At 56.0% G+C, this 22,517-nt stretch overlaps 1 protein-coding gene across 1 annotated transcript; it reads left to right on the top strand.

Moving 5' to 3' along the window:
* The first annotated feature begins 9,762 nt into the window (after positions 1-9,762).
* Positions 9,763-19,894, top strand: MYBPH (myosin binding protein H). Its single transcript, XM_064732825.1, has 10 exons — positions 9,763-10,111; positions 10,331-10,465; positions 12,270-12,437; positions 14,830-14,918; positions 15,817-16,012; positions 16,344-16,483; positions 16,627-16,786; positions 17,532-17,668; positions 18,090-18,276; positions 19,884-19,894. Exons 1-10 carry the CDS (start codon positions 9,763-9,765, stop codon positions 19,892-19,894), a joined length of 1,572 nt encoding a protein of 523 aa, XP_064588895.1.
* Positions 19,895-22,517: the final 2,623 nt, after the last annotated feature.

Raw genomic sequence — 22,517 nt, 5'->3', positions numbered from 1 at the left:
GTTTCCTCCCTGGCATTCTCAACACAGACAGCTGCATCCAAACTACAAAATGGCCTGGAAAGGGTTGAGCCACACAATTTTCAGGTGTGGCCTGGGATTTCCCTAGGACCTCCTGTGGTGACCCAGTGATTTATCCTGGGTTAAAATGCCATCTCCAGGACACTTTGTCCTTGGGAAGGTATTTCAGGGGTCAATCTCCTGCAGGATGCAGAGCCTGTGGTGATTTTCCATTGGAATGTACCTGGTTGGGGCTCCCAGGTACTTGATGCCCCTTTTCCTGCTCAGTTCCAAGGGCTTCTCTCTTCTTTTTGTCTCACAGGCTGAATGAGCCCTCAGCTGAGCTTGGACAATCCGTGGCCTCTCTGGAAGCACCAGAGTCCCAGCTCCTGGGTGTTTTTAAATCCTGGGCATTCTTACCCTGAAGCACAGTGGGAAACCCAGTGCTGGGGTGCTGGGGGCTCTGGGGAGGGAGGAGGAGGGTGATGGGGCTGGAGATCACAGTGATTTGTCCCAGGGAACACAGAATGATGCTGGAAAGGGTCAGGGCAACTGGTGGGATCTGAGTTTGTTTGATAAAATAAGAGAGGAAACTCAGGATTTTCCAAGGTAGTCTGGAAAGGAAAAGGCAAAGAAATCAGAGGGTCAGTCCTGCTCCTTGGGAGCAAAGGGTGAGAATCCACAGGAGAGGGTTGCAGGACCCCACATCCACTGCTGACCCTGGACTTTATCCCATCTTCTTCCAAAAGCAAGGATTTGCAGCTTGGTGCAATCCCTGGGCACTGGAGGGTGTGAGGTGAGGGAGACCCCCCCAGTTACACTGGCAGGGCTCCAACCCACGACCCTAAAGCGAGCTTTAAGATTTGCTAATCTCAAGATATTGTTGGCACTCGGAGCAGTGATTTACTGCGTGTTTTGCCACAGCAAGTATTTTCCAAAAGGCCATGCTAAGTTTACACTGGAGCTGCTGGGATCAGATAACTGCTCCTGGCAGCTCCATCCTGTCCCCCCTCCTGGCTGCTGTGCTGGGGTGCAAAAGGATAGCACAGCGTCTCCTGCACCCCAAAGAAGAGCCAACCACGGTCACAAGCAGCATTAAAAAAGGGACCAGAATGGTGTTTTTCCTTGTGCAGGTGGTGGGATGGGGCTGGGTCGTGTCCTGGCTTGCAGGAAGATGTGAACTTTTGGAGAGTCCCAACGCTTTACTTTGAAGTCACAGTGCCAGGGACAGAAAAGAGCCAACCTTGGTGCTGAGCCTGGCCATGTCCACCTCCCCAGGGCTTTGCAGGTTGTGAAAATAAATCAGCTTCTCACCTTCAGTGCCAGCGGGGGCGGGTGACAGCCCTGCACATCGTTTGGCATTCCTGCAACGTTAGAGCACCCCAAGAGATCCCAAGGGCTTTACAGGTGCTGGGCAGGAACGGTTCCTCCAGCCACCACTGCCCAGGGGGATCCTGGGCATTTCCAGCGTGCAGAAAGGATGGAAATGCCCAGGATGGCTCCCTGGGCGCAGCAGGGGCTGGGCCCTGCACCCAGCTCCCTGTGCCACGGAATCCCAGACTGGTTTGCATTGGAAGGGACCTCAAAGCTCATCCCATTCCCAGACCTGCCATGGGCAGGGACACCTTCCGCCATGCCAGGCTGCTCCAACCCTGTCCAGCCTGGCCTTGGGCACTGCCAGGGATGGAACAGCCACAGGTTCTCTGGGAAACCTGGGCAAGGGCCTCCCTACCCAGATGGAATCCCCGTTCCTTCCCAACTGCCAATCTAACCCTGTCCTCTGGCAGTGGGAGCCATTCCCCCTTGTCCTGTCCCTCCATGCCTTGTCCCCAGTCCCTCTTCAGCTCTCTGGGAGCCCCTTTGGGCTCTGGAAGGGGCTCTGAGCTCTCCCTGGACCCTTCTCTTCTCCAGGTGAACACCCCCAGAGGGGCTCCAGGCCTGGAGCAGCTCCGTGGCCTCCTCTGGGCTCTCTCCAGCAGCTCCAGCTCCTTCCTGTGCTGGGCCCCAGGGCTGGGGCAGCTCTGCAGGTGGGGCCTCACCTGAGCAGGGCCCAGGGGCAGAATCCCCCCTGCCCTGCTGCCCCCTGGGGATCAGCCCAGCACGGGGGGTTTGTCAGACCCAGCACACACATCTGGGGCACACTGAGCACCAACACCCCAAGCCCTTCTCCCAGGGCTTCTCTCAGATTTTGTGTGACTGAGAATTTCTCCTCCTTCTTAAGAGTCAGCACTTGGGAGGCTGAAGATCCCCTGCCTCTTCCTCTTGTCTCTGAATGCCCTGAGATCTATGCCAGGAGATGGGTAAGAGCCAAAGCCACCTCCAGCCTCATCCCTGGCTCTCACTGTCCTTGGTCACGTCCAGCTGGAGGTTTTGGCCATTCCCTGCAATTACCCAAGTGTCCTTTTGGCATTGACTTGCTCATGGACAAGGAGGATGAGATTGGAGCATCTTCCATGGCTGTTTCTTTGCAGGTAATTGGATCAACAGATCAACCCCCTCATTGTTCTCTAAGCACCATCTCTTGGCCCAGCTGCTCTGCAGGTGTTTTGGGGAAATGCTTCCCCCAGGGATGGCACGGGGCTGTCGCACTGTGCTGAACAGGGCAGGGAGCAGCTTCTGGGTGCAAGGCCCTGCATCTCGAACAGGGCTGGGCCACAGCTGGCTCTGGGTGCACCAGGGGCTCCAAGGACCGGGCATTTCCAAAGCTTGGCTGGGGGGATTTCACTGTCTGCAGGATTTTGGCGTCCCCTAGCCCAGGGACAGCAGGATTGAACGTCCCCACGATGCTCCCTGGTGGCAGCGGGGAAAGGATGCAGCTGGGCCCTGTTGGACAGCCCAAACTGGTGTGCATTCCCAGTTCATTAGGACCTGCCGGAAGTCACTGGGATTTGGGGGTGCTCCAAACCCTCTCATAGTCCCTCCAACCCAGCAAACCTTCCCAGGAGGGGGAAACAGTAGGGAAGTTCTCAAATAAAGGTCATTGGGTTAGGGAGGGTTGTGGTTTGGGCCAGGACATGCTGTCCCAACAAGGGAGCAGATCCCATTTGCTTCCAAGAACCCTGGGAAGGGACAGCCCTTCCCAAACACCCTGGGCACAGCAAGGTGCAGGCAGCCCTTGTGGCACCACCACACTGGCCTCAAGGACTGCCCTGGCATATCAGTGCCCCATCTGGAGCTTGGCTGGTCCCAGTAGCTCCAGTGTCCCCAGGGCTGGGGCAGGTCCGGCTGCAGCACATCCTGCTGGTCCTGCTGCTCTCAGCTGAACAGGGATGCTCAGGATGGAGCATGGCAGAGTCCTGCAGGGACCAGGAGTGGGTGGAAGGGAGCAGGGGGGAGGAGGGAATGGGAAGAGCACAGGGAAGGTGAGGGTGCCAGTGAAAGCATGCAAGGCAAGGAAAGGAGGTGTTGGATGTGAGGAAATATGGGAAGAGCTGGGAGGGGAAGTGGAAACACCAGTGTTGGTCCTACAGGAGGGACTGGGTAGGAGCAGTGACCTTGAAGACACTCAAGGTGGCCTTAAGTCCTTGATGGAGCAGCAGGGACATGATGAAGGGGATGCTGAAGGTCAAATGAGTGTCTGGGCTGTTTGTGGCCAATGTCACTGTGCACCCTGGCAGGGGTTTCAGTCTCTCTCAGTCCTTAGGGCAGGGCTGGGCACCCTCTTGGGGAGCAGCAGTGCCTGCACCTGCCTGGGGCTGCAGCCAGGAGAGGAGCAGAGCAGGCTCTGAGAGTGGTGCCTGTCCTGTGCAGAGCAAACACTGAGTTCCTTGCTGGTCCCAATCCATATTGAAATTCACCCTTGGTGCTGGGGGAGCCTGGGGCTGAGCTGCTCCCTCCCCCTTCTCCTGCAGAGCCTCCCAGCTCAGGGGAGAGAAGCAGCAGCTGTGGCTCTGGTCCCTGGGTGCAAATGCTCAGAATAAACCAGCAAAGGGGCTTTGAAACAATTCAGGCCTTCCTGAGCTCCTAGTTTTAATGAAGGAGGAAAACCTGAGCTACTAATTGCAGTTTCTCTGTGACTCAGGGCAGGGCCAGCCCGGACAGGTGGTGACAGAGCCTTATTGGCATCTCCAGCTGCCGTCCCCAAGCCTTGGTAGAGGTGACTCTGCACAGGCTGAAGAGACAGGGGCTGACACAGCCCTGTCCCTGCAGGCTCCCTGTCCGAGGTGAGCTCCTGCTGGCAGGTCCAGAGGTAAAGCAGGGCTGGAAAAAACCCACCCCAGGCAGAGCAGTGTCCCAGGGCTGGCACTGCCCCAGGGCTGGCACTGCCCCAGGGCTGGCCCTGCAGGTGACAGCTGTGGTGCCAAGGTGCGTGAGGGCTCCTGCTGGCCTGGCATGCTCAGCCCCAGCTGGCCCTGCGTGCAGCTCCTGCTCGGCTCTGCTGTCCCCTCCTGCAGTGACTGTAATTGTGGTGGCCCCACAGGTGGCCCTGGCCTTCTTTAGGGGAAACCATTTTGGCTGTGGGCAGCAGCTGATGCCTCTCTGTGATGGTTTTTCCACTGCAGTGCTGTCTCAGGCTGGAGGGAACACGGAGCTCCCTGGCTCAGCTCCCAGCGAGTCACGGGGCAAAATCAGGACATCTCTGCATGAGTTTTCTTATTTTTCTACCTCATCCATATTGGAGGAGAATGATCCCATTACAGCCCCAAAATAGCAGCCCAAAAGCTTGTTCTGGGTGTTTGCATCCCCTGCCTGCATCCAGCAGCTCCTGATCCCAGCAGGGCCAGTGCAGGTCTGGGCACCCACCCTGCTGCTCCATGAGCTGATGCTGGGCACCTGGAGGTGAGTGCACCCTGACTGATCATGGAATTAGACAATCAGTTAGGTTGGAAAGACCCTTAAGGTCATCGAGTCCAACCCTGAACCCAGCACTGCCAAGGCCACCACTAACCCCTGTCCACAGCTACCACATCCACATGGCTTTTGAAATCTCTCAGGGCTGGGGGCTCCACCACTGCCCTGGGCAGCTTGTGTCAGGGCTGAACAACGTTTTCCCTGAAGAAAGGGTTACTGGAGAGTCAGTGAATCAAACTGGTGCTGCTGAGTGCTGCTGGGGTGAGCTGGGCTGCACCCAGTGACAGGGACAGCTCTGGAGCCAGGGGCTGTTAGAGGCCTGGCCAACCAAGGGATGTCCATCAGGCAAGAAACGCCTCTCAGCACCTCAGAGATGCTCCTGCTGATGTCTCTTTGTTACCTGGTTGACTTTTCTGGACCAGACAAGGATATTTCAAAGCAATACTTGCTTAAAAATATTTTCCCAGGGTGACAAGGAGACAGGCCCTGTCCTGGGGGGCTTTGGGAGGGGAACTGGGGCCGTGTCCCAGCTCAGGGCTGGAGCCCCGGCCTGCAGTCATTGCTTTGGGATGAAGTAAGTGTCCACTTGTGTGTGACAGACAAATGGAAATCCAGCCTGGTCCCAGCCCACCTGCTGCCTGCCCCGACTGCTTGACTCAGTGCTCTGTGAATATCGCAGTGACAGCAGGCTGGAAATGCTGAGCAGGGATGTGGGATTTGGGAGGTGGTGAGTAGGGCACTGAGCCTGCCTACCTAAACAACCTGCTGGCATTTGTGGTTGGCCGCTGTGTGCTTTCCAGATGAGCTCCCTAGTTTTCTGGAGATCTGAATTAACCCTGGAAGGGGACAGGCAAAGGCAGGTACAGCTGTTGAAGGGAGGGCACACACCCACACAGGAATCAGCTCCAGTAACCACCAGCAACAGCCTCCCTGATGGGGCTTGGACACCTCCTTTCTGCTGAAATTCGGATTTGGGCATTTTTCTGGCCTTCTGTGATGTCTCCCATGGACTCACAGTCCACACGATGTGTGCAGGGTTGGATGTGGCCAAAGGGAGGTGGGCATGGTTCTCCTCTGTCCTGTTGGGTGACTCTGAATTTATCTCACTGGGGTTGGCAGTGGGGACCCTGTCAGTCCCAGGTATCCCCTGATCCAGGCTGTGGCTGGCTCTCCTTGCTGACACCCACACTGATGCCCTGGTGCTCTGTCCTCTGCCCTGGCCAAACCCATGGCAGTGCCAGGGACCTGATGACGCCGTGCCCAGAGCCTGTGGTGGCCCAGGTGTGACATCCACTGCTGCTTTCACAGTCTTGCTGGGGTGCAAAGAGCCCACCAGAATCTCCAGAGATGTTAATGGGGACAGGGACAGGAGAGGGTGAGCACAGAAGATGTGACAGACTCAGGGAACTCCTTGTTTATTCCAGGCCTTTGGCATCTTCCCTTTGCTTTACGATGTGCCATGGGAAGGTCTCACCTCCTCCTGCCCAATCCTGGAGCCTTCTTTAGGGGATGTCCTAATCTCTGGGAGCCTCCATGGTTTGCTCCAGCTGTCAGAGGCATGTCCTCTCTCTCTGCACCAGCACATCAGCTGTCATGGTGGGGACCTCCCCCATCCCATCTGCAATGGAATTCTGTTCTCCTGAACTGGGACTCTGGCTGGATGGGCCCATCTGATGTTTTGGGGGAACAAATTCACCTCTTTGCAATGGGATCCTGTCAAACAAACATTTTCCTGCTGGAAAATGATCGACCATTGTGCTGCATCATCAGGGGTATTTGGAATAACAGTGGCATGAGGAGGATCTGATCCTTTCTGGCATAAATGATATTTCCTGTATTTAGACCTATACTCACTTGGAAAATAAGTAAGGAAATATATCAGTGACTTGGTGGGCTGGAAATGTGGGTCAAAGCCAAGTTATAAAAGTACCAGTTTTTGTAGGAAGAGATTTTTTTTTTCTCACTGGAAAACACGGATAACCTGTATTTCAGCTAAATCCTGAAATACTTCGAGTTTCAGGCAAAAATGTGCTGATATTTAAATTATGACTAAATTTTTAATATTCAACCCTCCCAGCTGCCTGCCGGAACAGCCCCCTCCATGTGATTTTCATTTCCATCACCAGATTAATTTGAGCTTCCTCACTGAATACAGGGGCCTGGGACAGTCCCCTCTGTCCTGAGGTGAAGTCACCTCCTGGCAGCAGTTTCTCCATCCCCATTGAGAATCCACAAGTGAAGCCACGGTGGTGGGCAAGGAAAGGTCAATCCCACCTCTGGAGCCTGTGGGAAACGCTTTGACTTGGAATTGGGACCTTTGCCATCAACAGCAGCAGCTCCTCAGTGTTTCCCTGCTGGGTTTGCCCAGCACCCAGCACTTGCCCAACATGTGAATAAACAACATGCCAATAAACTCCAGTAACGTGGCCCAGATAAGAGTGGGTGATAAACCATGTTGATTCATCTGCTCATAACCTATTAGTCACCCGCTGAGTCAACAGAGCAGAAGCATCCAAACATCATGGAGCAGGTCGACAGACCCAAGCTTCTTTCAAATCGAGAACTTCAAGTGAAATTATTGCATTGATGTTCTTTATTTTTCCTGGGGCAAGTATGTAATTTTCAGCTGCACTCCCCCAAACTGAAATCAGAGAGAAATCTGTGTGCTCATTTCCTTATGAATTGGAGTTTTGGTATTGATTTATTTTTCTTTCTGAGCTTTTAAAATTGCTTCTCTTAACATATAATCAAAATAAACCCTTTTTTTTTTGCGATGAAGTGGGTTTTTTTTGTTCAGATTAGACATCATGGTTGAGAAAGACACAGGGAAGATGCCTGAGCAGATGTTTGGGGGAGTCTGCAATTGGCCACCTGCGAGCTGATGGAAAGAGTCATCAAGGCATGGCCCATGTGGAGGGGTCAAGCAGAGGAGTCAAGGAGGGGGCCAAGGCCATCCAAGGCACAATGAAATCCTGGTGGGCCAAGGTGTGGAGAAACCAGAGCTTCTCCACTTGGCCCCTGGGAGCCCAAGACAGCTGGAGCAGGATGGATGGATGATCTTCTCCAGCCCTCCCTCTCCCTGCTGGGCAGCAGGACTTGTCCTCTGGCTGGAGCAGCTGCAGGGAATTTTCTGGTTCATGACCCTCTTGGCAATTCTGAACCACTCCAAGGTGCTCTGGGCAGAAAAGGAACTGCCAGGATCCATTCATGCAGGCACCAGAAATGCCTGGGAGCCCCATATCACCCTCTCCTGCCTCAAGGATCTCATCCCTCAGGCATTCCAAAGGAACTTTGGGTACTGCAGAACTTTTATTACTCAAATTCTCCTCACTGGGGAAATAATCAAGGAACATCTGGGTTATCACACAGTTTGGGGCAAACAGATCCTCCCTGAGGCACCAACCTTATCTCATGGTATCCTGGCTTTGCCCTGCTGCCAAATAACCAGGAGACAAAAACAAAATCCCTCCTGAAGCAAGAGGGTCATGCTGCTCCAGCTGGGGTGCACCCCTCAGGCTCTTCTTTGGGTCACCATGCATTTAAAAACCAGCCTGGCCAATGGGGCTTTGCTCTTATTTCTCTCCCTCCCATTCCTGAGTGACCACAGCTCCCTCAGCTTGGAAAATCAGCCCCTTGTTAGCAAAGCTGGGATTGTCTGGCCCTGGCAGAGAATGTGCCTCACACTTTGGCTGTCTTGGAGATGCCTCTTGACCCTCATGTCCATGTCTGGAGATGTTTCCTGGGGACCACAGAGCTGGTGAGCCCATGGACCAGCACCCAGGAGAGCCAGGCTTGCTTGGCCACTTCAGAGCAGCATCCCTGGAGATGGGAATTAGCTGGAAAATGGGGAAAACACTCTCTCAACCCTAATTGCAGGAAGGTTAGCGATACAGAGACACTTCTAGTAGTGTCATACACAGCATGAGGGCAAATCAGGGAGCAGGAGCAAGGAGAGGGTGAGTGGTTTATGACCCATAGAATTAATGGGGCTTTCCTGGGTCACTGGGGGGACTTGGGGTGAATCTGAGTTTGGGGGTAATGGTAGGGTGGCTGGTCACGAGTTCTGGGGTGACATAACGCCCCTTGTCTCCATGCTCCGTGAACAAGGATGGCTGACTGAGCAGAACAAAGGCTGGAGAACATGGCATGGGGCTGGTGAGTGATTTATCTTCCCCAGAAATGTGGGTTAGGGGTGTGGGCAGCTGGGTTGGTCCAGGTGACTCAAAGGTTGTCTTCCAACCTCTTTCAGGGCAGTGGGATTGGGGATAAGGCTGAAGAAGGGCAGGGGAACCAGAGGGGTCTGGGGCTACAGGGACTGTGAGGATCTGAGGGGGGAATTGCAGGATTAACAGGGAGGGCTTGGGGGTGGTTCTGGTGTTAATTCAGGGGCTGAGGAAGGCAAGGGGGATGAGGGGGTGCAGGGCAAGTCTGTGGGGACTGGGAGGCAATAGGTGACTGAGGAGGTGGCAGGGGTGGGGAAGCCCTTAGCCAGAGGGTGCTGATGCTGGGGACACGAGCCATGTCCCTAAAGAAAGGTGACCTGGCCCTGGCCTGCCCAGTCCCAGTGAGCCCAAGGGGGCTGCTGGGGGGGGCCGGGCCCATGTGCTGCCAGCCCATAGGAGGGGGCAGCTGGGACTGCTGAATGTGCAGGTCCCGGGTGGCTATTCCTGGCAGCCCCGCCTGTGCAGGCAGATTGGTTTGCAGGGAGGTGACAAGTGCCAGCCAAAGCCTATAAAAGTCACCCAGCCCCTGTTCTGGCTCAGTGACCTGGTTCCCCTCCCAGCACAGCCGGAGCAGAGACCACTGGCCCAGAGTGGAGACACCTGGTCCTGAGCCGGGACCCCAACCTCAGAGTCCAGACCCCAGATCCGGAGGAGAGAACTTTCATCTGGAGCAGGAACCCCAAAACAGAGCAGACACCCCGGAGCAGAGACCCCAGAGCATCCCCTTGCCCAGCGCCTACGCTCTGCAGCCATGACCGGCAAAACTGCACCGGCAGCCAAAAAACCGGCTCCGGCCGCGGCCAAGAAAAAGGCAGCGCCAGCCCCCAAGGAAGGAGCAGCCCCCAAGGAGGGAGCAGCCCCCAAGGAAGAAGCACCTCCAAAGGAAGAAGCAGCCCCAAAGCAAGAAGCCCCAGCAGCAGCTGCTGCAGAGCCCCCAGCCCCCGAGCATCCCCCGGAGCAGCCCCCAGCTCCCACAGATGAATCTGCTCCCATCCCCACAGAAGCTGGAGCAGAAGCGGCTCCAGCGCCTGCAGAAGGTTCCCCAGCTCCCCCAGCTGAACCCCCAGCCCCTGAACCTAAAGTGGAGAAACCAAAGGAAGGTGAGTGGGGAACAGTGGAGTGGGGAGGGGACATAAGCAAGGCGGGGAGGGGGCATGTGCCGGGGAGAAGGGATGGGGGGATGAAGTCATCAAGGATATTTTTGCAGTGGGAGAGGGCTGGGGATTAGGTGGACTGAAGACAGACCTGGAGGCTGAGTGATTGCCCTCCGAGAGCCCCAGCACTCGAGCCCTACCATCACCACTGTGGGTTTGTTACAGAGCCACCCAGCTGCCCCTTGTCCTTGGCTGTGGAAGAAGTGAGTGAAAACTCATTCACGCTGACCTGGAAAGCCCCGGAGCAGACAGGCCGGGTAGGCCTGGATGGATATGTGGTGGAGATCTGCAAAGATGGAAGTAGGTTTGGTCTTTCCTGCCTCATGAGCATGGAGAGGTGGTGCATGGTTGTGGGATGGGATGGAGCTGGGTGGATCCCAGCAGAGTATTTCCCCCAGCAACAATTCCCTTTCTTTGCCCAAATGGATCAATTTTGAATGGTTATTTCTTTTCCATGAAGGAACAGGGAATCCCATTGCCTGTCAGACAGAAGTGATGGCTTTAGCAGGGGCTTGGAGCAGGTTTAGAGTCACGGCTGTGTCCAGCTTTAGGGGGAGCAGAGACCAGCACACCTTCTGGGGATGGTCTCTGATGAACTCCAGAGCTGCAGAGACCCAGGGCTGGGATGGCATTTCAAGAAAACAGGAGGAAAAAGTTCAACCCTTCCATGTTTGCCCAAAAATGAAGCATGGAAGGAATGGGGATAAAATGGGAGGATGAGGAAGGGAAGGGTCCTGGACATGTATCAGCAGACTTGATAATGTCTGGAAGGAAAGTGGCTGTGGTGGATGGAGGTGGGCTGGGAGGTGGCAGCAGTTGTCCAGCAATTGTCCATGGCTCTCCAGTTGTACTGCTGGGAGGTGGAACGAGGTGAGTGGATAAGATTTGTGTTTTGGTCACTCTCTTGAAGCCCTGCTGGGCTTTGGGGTGAGAGTGAAGGGTCTGTATGGATAGGAGGATCAGCAAGGGGAGGCTGGGCTGGAGTGGTTTGGGAGGCCCAGGTGGCCCATGGACCTCAGGGAACTTGATCCTCAGCTGTTTAGCTTGTGGCACACATGATGGACACATTCTTGGCTGTGGGAGGCTCCCGCTGTTGGGCTGCAGGTGGAGAGGTTGCCACGACTGGGTGGGATACGTGAGGAAGTCCTTGCATGGGACAAGGAAAGATGCAGACATTCCTGGAGGGATCTGTCTGACAGCCACCCAAAGGGCCCAGTCTGTATGCTGTCCTGGCTTGCTTTGGGTCTGCTGCAGGACAGGAGAACTCCAGTCCCTCTGTCATCACCCAGGGGCCACGGGACTGCTGTATTTGGGTGGGTACAAGACTCTGGTTGGCTAAAATATGGTGAGATTTGAGTGAGGGCTGATTTGGGCAATGTCAGTGGTGAAGGGAAAGAGGATCTGATGGGATTTGGCTGCTCCAGTGGCATTGACAAGAAAACTTTCCTGTTCTGAAGGTGCACATGGGGGCTTGGCACACCCTGGCATTTGTGGGTCACTGTCATTGCCCACCTGGGACACCCACTCCCTGGGATACTGGGGCAGTTTATTTTCCAAGTGAGAAACATATTGAGAGGCAAAGCTAGGTTAGCTGGGGCTGGTGGAGGGCTGGACTCTGGGTTGAGTTTGAGACATCCCTTACCAGCGGGAAGAACACTTGGAGAGGTCCATCTGGCCAGGGGCAGGTCCTGAGCAAACCCTGCTCAGTGTGAGGGGTTTGTGGAGGCCATGGTGAGCCCCAGTGCTGTCCTGGGGCAGTGAGAACAGCAGAGTGGCTGGCAGGCAGCTCCAAGGATCTTTCGTTTCAGAAATGCACCTGGTCAGCAGGGACGTGTTCGCTGGCCCGATGCCTTTTCTTGCTTGCAAATGTCCTCGTGCTCCAGTGCTGAGCTCCTGCCAGCACTTCATACCCCACACTCCTTGGCAGGGGTGGCCAACCTCCCTGCCAAAGCTCCTTTTTTCTGCTGGTGCCCCAAATCCTTCCCCATTTCCAAGGAAAGGATTCTTTGCCCCTGGGTCTCACCTTCTGGGCCTCGATCCTGCTGCTCAGGGTGTGTCTGTCTGTCCACGGCACATCCAAAGTGCTGTGCTGGCTCTGTTGCAGGTTCAGACTGGAAAGCTGTGAACCAGGAGCCTTTCCTCTCCACCCGCTGCACGGTGCCAGAGCTCAGCTCTGGGGACAAGATCCACGTGCGGGTGGTGGCCGTCAGCGCCAGCGGGAGCAGCGCCCCGGCCACGCTGGAGCAGCCCGTGCTCATCAGGGAGATCCTCCGTGAGTACTGCCCCTGAGGGCACCATTTCTGTGCCAAAGCTCTGTCCGGCCCATCTGAGCATGAGCAGCCTCTCAGGGGTCCCATCCAGCCTTTGACAGATGTTATTCTCAGTGGCTGCTGACCTCTCCAATCTTGCTGATGTTGAAATTTTGGGGGTGAAGGACTCAAAAGGCAGAGCCACATTTTCCCATTTAATGGCAAGAGCTCAGAATTCACCTCCCCTGAGCATGTCTCCTCCCCTTGGCAGTGTCACATCCCGAATTTGCCACGGCACACATTGGACAGCTTTGTTTATTTAGCTCAGGGAAGTCAAGAGTTGGTTGTCTGGAGCATGGGAACTTTAATCATGCTGAACTCGCTAATGAATGAGTTGCTCCCATGCTTAGCAAGACTCACATTCCTCTCGGGGTGCTGCCAATGTGCAGAGGCTGATGCAGGAGGGCAGGGCCTGTTTGCACTCAGCAAATAGCAAATACAGAATCATTTTCCCTCTAGAAGGAATTATTAATGCTCAAGTTTTCTTGTTATTCAGCACATCAGATTTTTCAGCTGCTTAAAAATAGAAATACTAAGAAAAGTTATTCCTGGAACCACCAGCTTTTCATAAGAAAAGGCTTGGAGAAGACTATCAACCCATGGAAAGGGTCCTGCAGAGTCCAATTTCTCAGTGTGCTTGGAGGAGGTGAATTTGGCTTCAGGGTGGTGGCTGTGCCTGCTCCCCTCTGATATCAAAACCATCCCACCAGACCTCATAGGACTGGGAAAACTGGGGTGTGAGGGACTGGCATGAGATGGTCAATGTACAGCTCATGCTTTCCACACCCTGTACCTGCTGCCTGAGCTTTGTTCCAGGCACATGTACAGGTGTAAAACCCAAAAAGCTGAGAGACCCCCCCATACAACTTGATCTACTGGGCCCTTCCCTTCCCTTCCCTTCCCTTCCCTTCCCTTCCCTTCCCTTCCCTTCCCTTCCCTTCCCTTCCCTTCCCTTCCCTTTCCCTTCCCTTCCCTTCCCTTCCCTTCCCTTCCCTTCCCTTCCCTTCCCTTCCCTTCCCTTCCCTTCCTTCCCTTCCCTTCCCTTCCCTTCCCTTCCCTTCCCTTCCCTTCCCTTCCCTTCCCTTCCCTTCCCTTCCCTTCCCTTCCCTTCCCTTCCCTTCCCTTCCCTTCCCTTCCCTTCCCTTCCCTTCCCTCTGTTGTCTCCTGACCCTCACATTTTCTCTCAGCCTGCATTTTGTGCATCTCACCAGTTCATTTATAGCACCCCAGGGGATTTTAAATAGCAGCAATGGGACAGCACGGAGCTTAACAACAGGTGGGATGAGTGGGCTTGGGAGGTGGAAAGAGACAAGGAGAAACCAGATGAAGGATCAGTATGGGAGTCACATTTTCCCGGGAACAAGGGCAGGAAAAAAGGCCTTCCCAGCATGGCATTTTGTCACTGTGGCCACTGACCTTGGCCAGCCCAGTCCCTCTGAGAGAAGCGCTGGGGATCTGGGGAAAACATCCATGAATTAACATTCCTGCCCGAGGTCGGGTTTCCCTCCCCGGCTGAGACTGATGAGCCCAAGTGGCAGCAGGGGGATGGATCCCTGCAGGAATGGCAGCAGAGCAGAGCAGGGACGGTCTCAGCTGTCAGCGAGGGCCTGTCCCTGCTCCCCAGCCCTCACAGCTGTTTGGCTCAGGCCTGGTTTATTCTGCCCGGGCCCCCTCCCCAGGGTGTAGCTCGTGCACATTTAACCCAGGCAGAGACTCCCAGCTCCTCCTGAGGGGCTCCAGAGGGATCCCTGGCTATCACTGAGCCAGCAGAGTTGTTCAGCTCCTGTTCCGCCCTGGGAAGGGGACACGCTCCATGAGCATTCTCCAATGGGCATTTTGCTTGTCTTTGTTGTGTTTCCCTGGAGATGTTTGCCTTTCACAACTCTGGTATGACCAGGCACCTCCTTGGTGTTTCAGAGGCCTGGACTGCACAGGAAGGTGGAGATTGAGCCTTGTCCTTGCTGAAAGTTGGGCTGTATGCCTCTGGAAAGTCAGGGGGGAAATATTTCCCAACTGGGAGATGCTGTTCCCTGCCTTGTTGCAGTATAAGTTGTGCTGTGGCTCTTCTGGTTGAGGCCAGGCTGTGTCCATGGCCAGGAAGTCATGAAGAGGGGAGAATGGTCCATCAGAATGCTGCCCTTGGGTTGGTGACCGGGGATCCCAGGGATGGCTGTCACTCTGGGGTACAGGAATGGGACAGGCCAGCACAGCCTTCAGGGGAGCAGAGGGAGGAGAGGGAGAAGGTGCCTGTGTTGAGGTGGATTTTCTTGGTGGCCAAGCAGGGATGTGTGTGGAGAGGGCCAGCCAGCTGAGGAATGGGAATTCCTGGTCTCACAATGGGAATTCTGTCCCCAGAGCTCCCGAAGATCCGCATGCCTCGGCACCTGCGGGAGACTTACATCAGGCGTGTGGGGGATGCTGTGAACATCATGATCCCCTTTCAGGTACCGGGGAGATTTGGGCTTTAATCTGCTGGGCATTTCACTCCAGATTAGCTCCTGCAGGTTAGTTTATGTGTCCAACTGTGCTCTGGCTTGGCCTGGTCATTGTGTCTTATGGGCCAAGGGTGGGTGATGGGCTGGGAATCTCTCTCCTCTTCCTGCCCAGGTTCCATTTTTCCCCTGCTACATCTTTGTTGATGATGTTGCAGTGGGACAGCCCCAAACACATCTGGACATGGACTGGCTGTTTCTGCTGCCTCAGCCAATAAGTCCAGTTCAGCTTGTGCTCCTGGCCACATGCCTTGGGACCCCATAGCACAGCACTGGGGTCCCTGGAGGAGACCAGCTGCCTTTGGGGGAGGGCAGGCCCAGGTGGAGCAATGCTGACACTGGTGGGTTAGGTTGGAGGTCGTCTCCTCAGCTATCTCTCTCATCATGTCTGGAACATCACCAGAGCACCTCCAGCATGGCAGCAGGCTCTGAAACATTTTGGGCAAGCGGAGGGAGTGAGAGGCCCCTGAACTGAGGGGCTTGTCCATGCCATGTCTCACAGACAGTTTGAACTCAGCTGGCCATGCTCCAGATATGAATTTTCCCTGTATGCTTAGTTCAAGCCCTGGTGCTAAGCTGGAGCCTGGGCTCAACACAGCTGTGCCCTGGCAAGTACAGCTGGGCTTACTCCATGAGGACCTTGGGGAGCCAGCATGCTCCCACCTCATCCCTGGAGCCTGATGGCTTCCCCTTAGTGAGTCTGACAGGAATCAGCTGCAGCTTCTTTCCTGCTGGACGGGAGAAGTGGCCCTCGGGCTGCTGCTGCCCGGACACAGCGCGGTGGCTCTGCCGCTCGTCCTTCCCAGCAGGACCCATGCCCGAGGGGCTGCTGACCCGCCTGTGTCTGCAGGGAAAGCCGCAGCCCGAGGTGAGCTGGAGCAAGGGAGGGCAGCCCCTGGACAGCAGCCGCATCAACATCCGCACCACGGCCCGGGACACCATCTTCTACATCCGCCAGGCCCAGCGCGCCGACTCGGGCAAGTACGAGCTCACCGTGCGCATCAACGGCGCCGAGGACAAGGCTACCCTGGACATCCAGGTGGTTGGTAAGCTGAGGGTGGCACTCTGCAGGGTCACTCTGGAGCTCTTTTCTCCTCCTTGGTTGGGTAGGTCTTGTTCTGGGTGGGATGTGATGCGATGGCAACAAGGCAAAGGACTCTGGAGTCCCTGTTCCAGTGGGATCCTCAACAGGATCATGCATGTGAACTTCTCTGGGTGGGAATGCAGAGTTTCTGCCAGCCTTGCCCCTCAGCTTCTCATCCCTTGTGTGCTGCACCAAGGTGAGAAGAGATTAAAAGCAAGGTCAAGGGATGGCCAAGGTACAGAATGTGGGGGGAGCAAACTGGGATGTCACCCTGAGGGTGTTTGTGTTTGCAGAGCCACCTGGCCCTCCCCAGAACCTGAAGCTGGTGGATGTGTGGGGCTTCAATGTGGCCCTGGAGTGGACCCCCCCTGCAGACAATGGGAATGCTGAGATCAAGGGCTACAGGGTGCAGAAGTCAGACAAGAAGAGTGGGGTAAGCCTGGGCACTCCTGTTGGTGGTGATGCCCTGATGGGAGAGGGACTGCAGCACTCCCTGCCCCACCCCACACCTTCTCCATCCTTGTCACAGCCTGTCTTTCCTCACTGCTCTCTTTTTCCCTCCTTTTTTCCTCCCAGAAATGGTTCACAGTGCTGGAGCGCTGCACCCGCACCAGCTGCACCATCTCCGACCTCATCATTGGCAACACCTACTCCTTCCGAGTGTTCTCCGAGAACATCTGCGGGCTCAGCGACAGTGCTGCGGTGGCCTCTGGAGTGGCCCACATCGAGAAGACAAGTGGGGACATGTTCCTGGCTGAGGGGCTGGGGAGGGGGCTGTCCAAGAGGGGTCCTGACCAATGGGCCCATGGGACTTCCTTGGAGTTGTGTTGATGTTCCTGGGCTGGTCCCCAGGACAAGACCAGCAGGGTTGAGGCTGAGCACCCCCAAGGTCCAGAGGTACCCTGTCCCCTCTCTGCACCTCATTTCTCCTCTGGGGAGAGCTTATGCCATGCTCAGCCCCCTGGAAGAACCAAGGCATGGACATCCCTGGGATGAGATGGAAACAGGAGCTGGGAAGAGTCAGAGCAGCCCTGGCTTTTTGTCCACGGCTCAGGGCCAAATCTCCAATCAGCCCTACTCTCCTTCCATCTGTTTCCATCCTGCTCCCTGGTAGCACAGAGTGACCTAGGGTCTCTGCCATCTGCAGAGCTTCCCTCCAACTCTTATTTCTGTGGTTGAGATTTGGGGATGGAGTGGGAGATGCAGAGTGTGCCCGGCCTGGGTCTCATTGCTGCACACAGGATGTGTCACAGTGGGATTGGCATCCCCCCTGTCCCTTGCAGGGCCTGGGCACTGCCATCTCATGATTGGATGAGGAAACAGGGCTGCTCTGAGCTGAGGGCCAGGTCCTTGGGTCAGGCCAGCTGACATCTTGCTTCCTACAAGAGGGAACAGAAATGGGTTTGGGCACCTTGTGCTGAATTCCTGTGTCGGTCAGCCTGGGAGCCTGAGGTGTCAGCTAGAATTAATTCCTTCCTTAGAAACCACTTACCAGCCAGAGAAGATCCCCCAGCGGGACATGATGGAGCCCCCAAAGTTCACGCAGCCCCTGACAGACCGAACGACCACGCGGGGCTACAGCACCCACCTCTTCTGCTCCGTGCGGGGCTTCCCCCAGGTCGGTGCCTTCTCCAGGGACACTGTAACCTCTCCTGGGGACACCTGGGGGGTTTCTGCAAGGTGGCTGGAGGTGGGAGACCACCTGGGGGATGGTTGGTGCTGTTGGATTAGGGTTGGGTGAGGTTAAGGAGCTGAAGCTGCCCTCTGAGTCAAACTGGAGTACATTTGGGGTGTTTCTGCATGGAGATGGGAGACTGGTCTTAAATCAAGCCATGTCCTGTTTCCTCTGTGCTGGGGGAGGAAGGGTGGAGCAGTGGTTAGGGCTCACAAGTGGGAGATTTGGACCTTCAAAATACTTCTGACTGTGAATCCCACCGTGGCCACAAGCTTCAGGTAGGGCCAAGGCAAAGGCAGACAGAAGTGGCTGTATTTTGGGGACAATTTGATTTCTCATTTCTCTCCCTGCTTTAAACTTTCAGCCCAAAATAATATGGTTGAAAAATCAGATGGAGATCCGGGAAGATCCCAAATACATAGCACTGATTGATCAGGGTGTGTGCTCCCTGGAGATCCGCAAGCCTGGCCCTTTCGATGGGGGTGTCTACACCTGCAAGGCTGTGAACCCCCTGGGGGAAGCCTCAGTAGACTGCAGACTGGATGTCAAAGGTGAGAGTTCCTTAGGGAAGGAGAAGCAGGAGCCCTGGCCTGCCTTTCCCAGGCCTCACTTTCCCAGGGCTGTGGTTTGTCCCTGTTTTGAGTTGATACTGGTTGTGAGGGAGTCTAAGGACTTTGGGCAGCCCTGGGGAGCTGCACCTTTGGGCTGCTTGGGTTTATGGTCTTGAAGCATCTTGAAATCACCTTTCCTTATTCGTGGGGAAAAAAATGGGGAGGAAATCAGAAATGGCAGAGCCAGAGGAGCTGCTGGAGGCCAAGCCCAGCACTGGCTGCCCTTGCTCTTGTCCAAAGAGTGGTGAGGGGTGTGTGTGACCCTCCTCCCCTGCATCTGGGCTGCTTTGATTTATGTCTTGGCATCCTGCCCACATTTCCCACTCACATTTCCCTGCCTCAGCAGAGCATCCAGAGCAGACCTGCCCCGTCTTGCTCCCCTGCTTGGCCCATGGGAGGACCACTGCCCACATCCCCTCTGTGTGTTCCTGTGCTGGCCAGGTGTCCTTGAACTCTTGTATTTCCTCTCCTGTGGCTTCCAAGCACACTCTTGCCCCCACACACGCTCTGTCCCACTTCCCACACAGGCAGAGCTCCAATCTGGCAGCCCCAGCACCCCAGGCCCTGTGGAAGTTCCAGAGCTGTTGGTCTGACACAGGGTGTGCGGCACAGGGTCAGTGCTCAGCTCTATGGGGGCTGCTCTGCACCCTCCAGGAGCACTGACCCAGCTGGCCCCAGTCCTGTGGCCCCACAGGCACATCCTGAGTGCAGCTGGGCAGGGACCCTCAACAGAGCAATGCTCTGGCTGGGAAGGGACCTAAAGCTCACCCAGTCCCACCCCCTGCCATGGGCAGGGCACCTTCCACCATCCCAGATTGCTCCAAGCCCTGTCCAGCCTGGCCCTGAACATTTCCAGGAATCCAGGGGCAGCCACAGCTTCTCTGGGTAGCTTGGACAAGGGCCTCCCCACCCTGACAGGGAGCAATTCCCAGTATCCCATCCAACTCTGTCCTCTGGCAGTGGGAAGCCATTCCCCCTTGTCCTGTCCCACCATGCCTTGTCCCCAGTCCCTCTCCAGCTCTCCTGGAGCCCCTTTAGCACTGAAAGGGGCTCTGAGGTCCCCCCAGAGCCCTCTCTGTTCCAGGTGAACACCCCCAGCTCTCCCAGAGGGGCTCCAGGCCTGGAGCAGCTCCGTGGCCTCCTCTGGGCTCTCTCCAGCAGCTCCAGCTCCTTCCTGTGCTGGGCCCCAGGGCTGGGGCAGCTCTGCAGCTGGGGCCTCACCTGAGTGGGGCACAGGGGCAGAATCCCCCCCCGCCCTGCTGCCCCCTGGGGGATCAGCCCAACTGGCCAAGGAGGGTGAGCTGGGCACTGTGCTGGGGACACAAACACCTGGGAGTGCCCCAGGCTGGGACCTTGGGGACACTGGCAGGAGCAGGCAGTGAGGGTGGGGTGTGGGATTGCTTGGAGCAGGTGTGTGCAGGGATGGGGTGTGCAGGGTTGAGATGTGCTGGTGCACATTGAGGTGAGCACACAGCACTTTTGGGAGTCAAAAGGGGAGTTAGACAAGGGGAGTTCAAGGGGTTTTTGTCTCCTGTGCTCTCCTACAGTGCCCAAGTGAGGACAGATTGGAGGACAAGACAAAGAGCAAGGTAGGTCTGGGTTGGGGCACCAGGATGGAGGGGAGGTGGATCCCTTCAGGGGGCTGGAGTGGGCTGAGTGTCCTGGATTAGCCCTGATGATGGAGTCCCAGCTCAGCTCTTCCTTGTCCCATGGCTGGAGATGCATGGGTGGGGTGATGAACCTGTCCCTCGGTGAGGTGGAGGGAGGGCTGTAAATGTGGCTGGGTTTGTCTTGCATTAGAGCTGTGGCAGGGACATGTTTCCCACCCATCCCTGACCAGGGCTCTCTTGGTGCCCTTGCAGGACTCGGATCTCGTTCCTTTTCCCAGGTGGATCCTGCAGGTGCCAGGCGTGGTGGGGCCGGTGCTGTGCCCCTGGCCATGGTCTCTGCTGCCTGCTGCATGTCCCTCCCTGGCAGTGCTCTGGGGGCTGCACCTCAGCCTGCCATGGCATGGCCCTCTCTGAACCTGCCATTAGCTGTGACAGTAAAACAAACCCAGCTGAGGGGCTTTGCTCCTAATAAAAGCCACCAAACGCCTCTGTCCTGCTCATTGTGGGGTTGGCTTGGGTGGGCAGATGTAGAGAGCTGCCAGGGTTGCTCTTGGAGTCATGTAGGATCCCACACAACCAAGGTAGAGGAGATGGGTTTTGAGCTTGGAAAGGAAGGACTAGCACATAGAGAGATTCCTGAACCAGAAGGAGCCCAACAAAGAGAAAGAGAATTCAGAAAGATTTCCTTCTGGAGCAGGGGAATGATTCTGGCTGGGGAAAAAGAAATGCCACATCAATGTTGCAGATCTTAATGCTTCTTTATTGAAGCACAGATTTTTTTATCCACACCAGTGAGGCAATGATCCAGCCAGGAGCTGTCACCTCCCCAGGGTGACAGGACATGTTGGTGTTTTACCCAGAGGAGGAGACTCACCCCTGTGAGTTGGTGCCTCATTTGCAGGGTGAGTTATCACTTGAGTTCTGGGCCAGCTCGGGGCACACACTGGGTGTCACCAGAGCCCAGAGGGACCCATGGAACACAAAGGAGACACTGTGGGTGTTACCAGAGCCCAGAGGCACCCATGGAACACAAGGCAGACACTGTGGGGGTCACCAGAGCCCAGAAGGACCCATGGAACACCAGGGAGATACTGTGGGTGTCACCAGAGCCCAGAAGGACCCATGGAACACAAGGTTACCTGGGGCCAGCGGCGTGGGGTGGTCTCTCCACCAGCACTGCCTCCCCCCTCAGCCTGGGCACGAGGGTAGGAGCTCTCCCAGCTGCGTGGCAGCTCTGTCATGGGGCCAGGCTCACGTCCTGCCTGTGTCCTGGCTGGCCCTGGAATTGCCAGTGTAGATGCAAATCCAGCCTGGAACCCACAGATCAGAGCCCATCCCACCCTTGGTGCCGTGGAGAGCAAAGCTGGGCAGTGCCTGTCGTTAACCAAGCCTGTCTCTGCATCTCTCCTGCAGCCCCTCTGCTTTGTCCCCATCTGTCCCCAGGCACCTACAGCCCAACATGAAGTCCAGGGAGTGTTACTGGTCCCATGAGGCTCAGTGATGCCAGGTGCACCGCTCACACGAGGGTTGTTTGTTTCCACCATCAGAGGGCATTGTCGGATTAATTTTATCTCACTGCTGCTCGGGATGGATTTTCGAGGTGGTTGGTGCTGGAGGCAATGCCCCCGAGCAGAGGCTGCAGTCCCAGCTGGCAAGGGCAGAGCGTGTTTTCCCCAGCATGCTCATACCCAGCCCAGGCACTGCTGGGGCTGTCCCTGTACCTGGGCACTGGCCTTGCCAGTGGGATTCTGTCAGGGACGGGGTCTGGAAGCAGGCTGTGAGCTGGTCTCCAGGACTCTGTCATGCTGCAGGCTGTGCCCTTTCCAGGCCCTTATTTCAGTCCTACAGAGCACGGACTGTGTTTGTGACCCCACAGGGGATGGAGGTGGGTGACAACATCCACTTTTAGTGAGGGCTCCCCCTCAGGGACAGGTCTGGAGAGCACAGAGTGGAAAAATACACTTCATGCTATTTTTAATGAAGCAATGCCCTTTATTTCACATGCCCTTTAATTTATGAGCATCCCAGTTGCCAGGTTCCTGGTTACCTTAGCAAGGATAAGGCCAAAGGGTCAGTTCCAGAAAAGCAGCAGAAATAAGATGCAAGTGGGAGTGAGAGCTGGGCGAACAGCAGCACTGATCTGAAGGCAAGGTGCTGCACGGCCTCGGCCTGGGGTCCTCTCTCATCCTCACCAACCTGGGCTTGCAGCATCCTCATGTACCACTGATAGTGGTGCTCCATGAGACCTGAGGCTCTTCCCTGTGCCCTGTCCAGGAGATGCTGGCACTGGCCAGAGCAGGCACAGGACACGGCAGAGTGGGAGCACAGGAGTCACTGCACTGGGCAGATTTGGGGTGAGCCAAAGCCTCACCCTCGAGTGAGAGGCTCAGCGCTGGCCCCAGGGCACCTGGTGATGCCTGGGAGGGGAGTATGGTCTGAAGTCTGTGGGGAATTGCTGTTCCCAAGGGCTCAGCAGCAGCACAGCACCATCTACGCCATGGGAAGGTTGGGAGGGTGTTCAGGACCCCTCTACTGTGATGAGGACTAAGGGGAAGATTTTCTCCTGTCCTT

Source organism: Zonotrichia leucophrys, chromosome 26 (genome assembly GCF_028769735.1).
Source record: "Zonotrichia leucophrys gambelii isolate GWCS_2022_RI chromosome 26, RI_Zleu_2.0, whole genome shotgun sequence".
NCBI lineage: Eukaryota > Metazoa > Chordata > Aves > Passeriformes > Passerellidae > Zonotrichia > Zonotrichia leucophrys.
Note: the sequence above shows the minus strand (reverse complement) of the source record. Positions and strands in the feature narration are given on the sequence as shown.

Bases quoted from the DNA above. Each gene is read 5' to 3' on its own strand.
- MYBPH (XM_064732825.1), top strand. From the start codon at position 9,763: ATGACCGGCAAAACTGCACCGGCAGCCAAAAAACCGGCTCCGGCCGCG. The intron at 10,466-12,269 runs GTAGGTTTGGTC...GCTCTGTTGCAG, and splicing joins GGAGATCTGCAAAGATGGAA to GTTCAGACTGGAAAGCTGTG. The intron at 16,013-16,343 runs GTAAGCTGAGGG...TTGTGTTTGCAG, and splicing joins CCTGGACATCCAGGTGGTTG to AGCCACCTGGCCCTCCCCAG.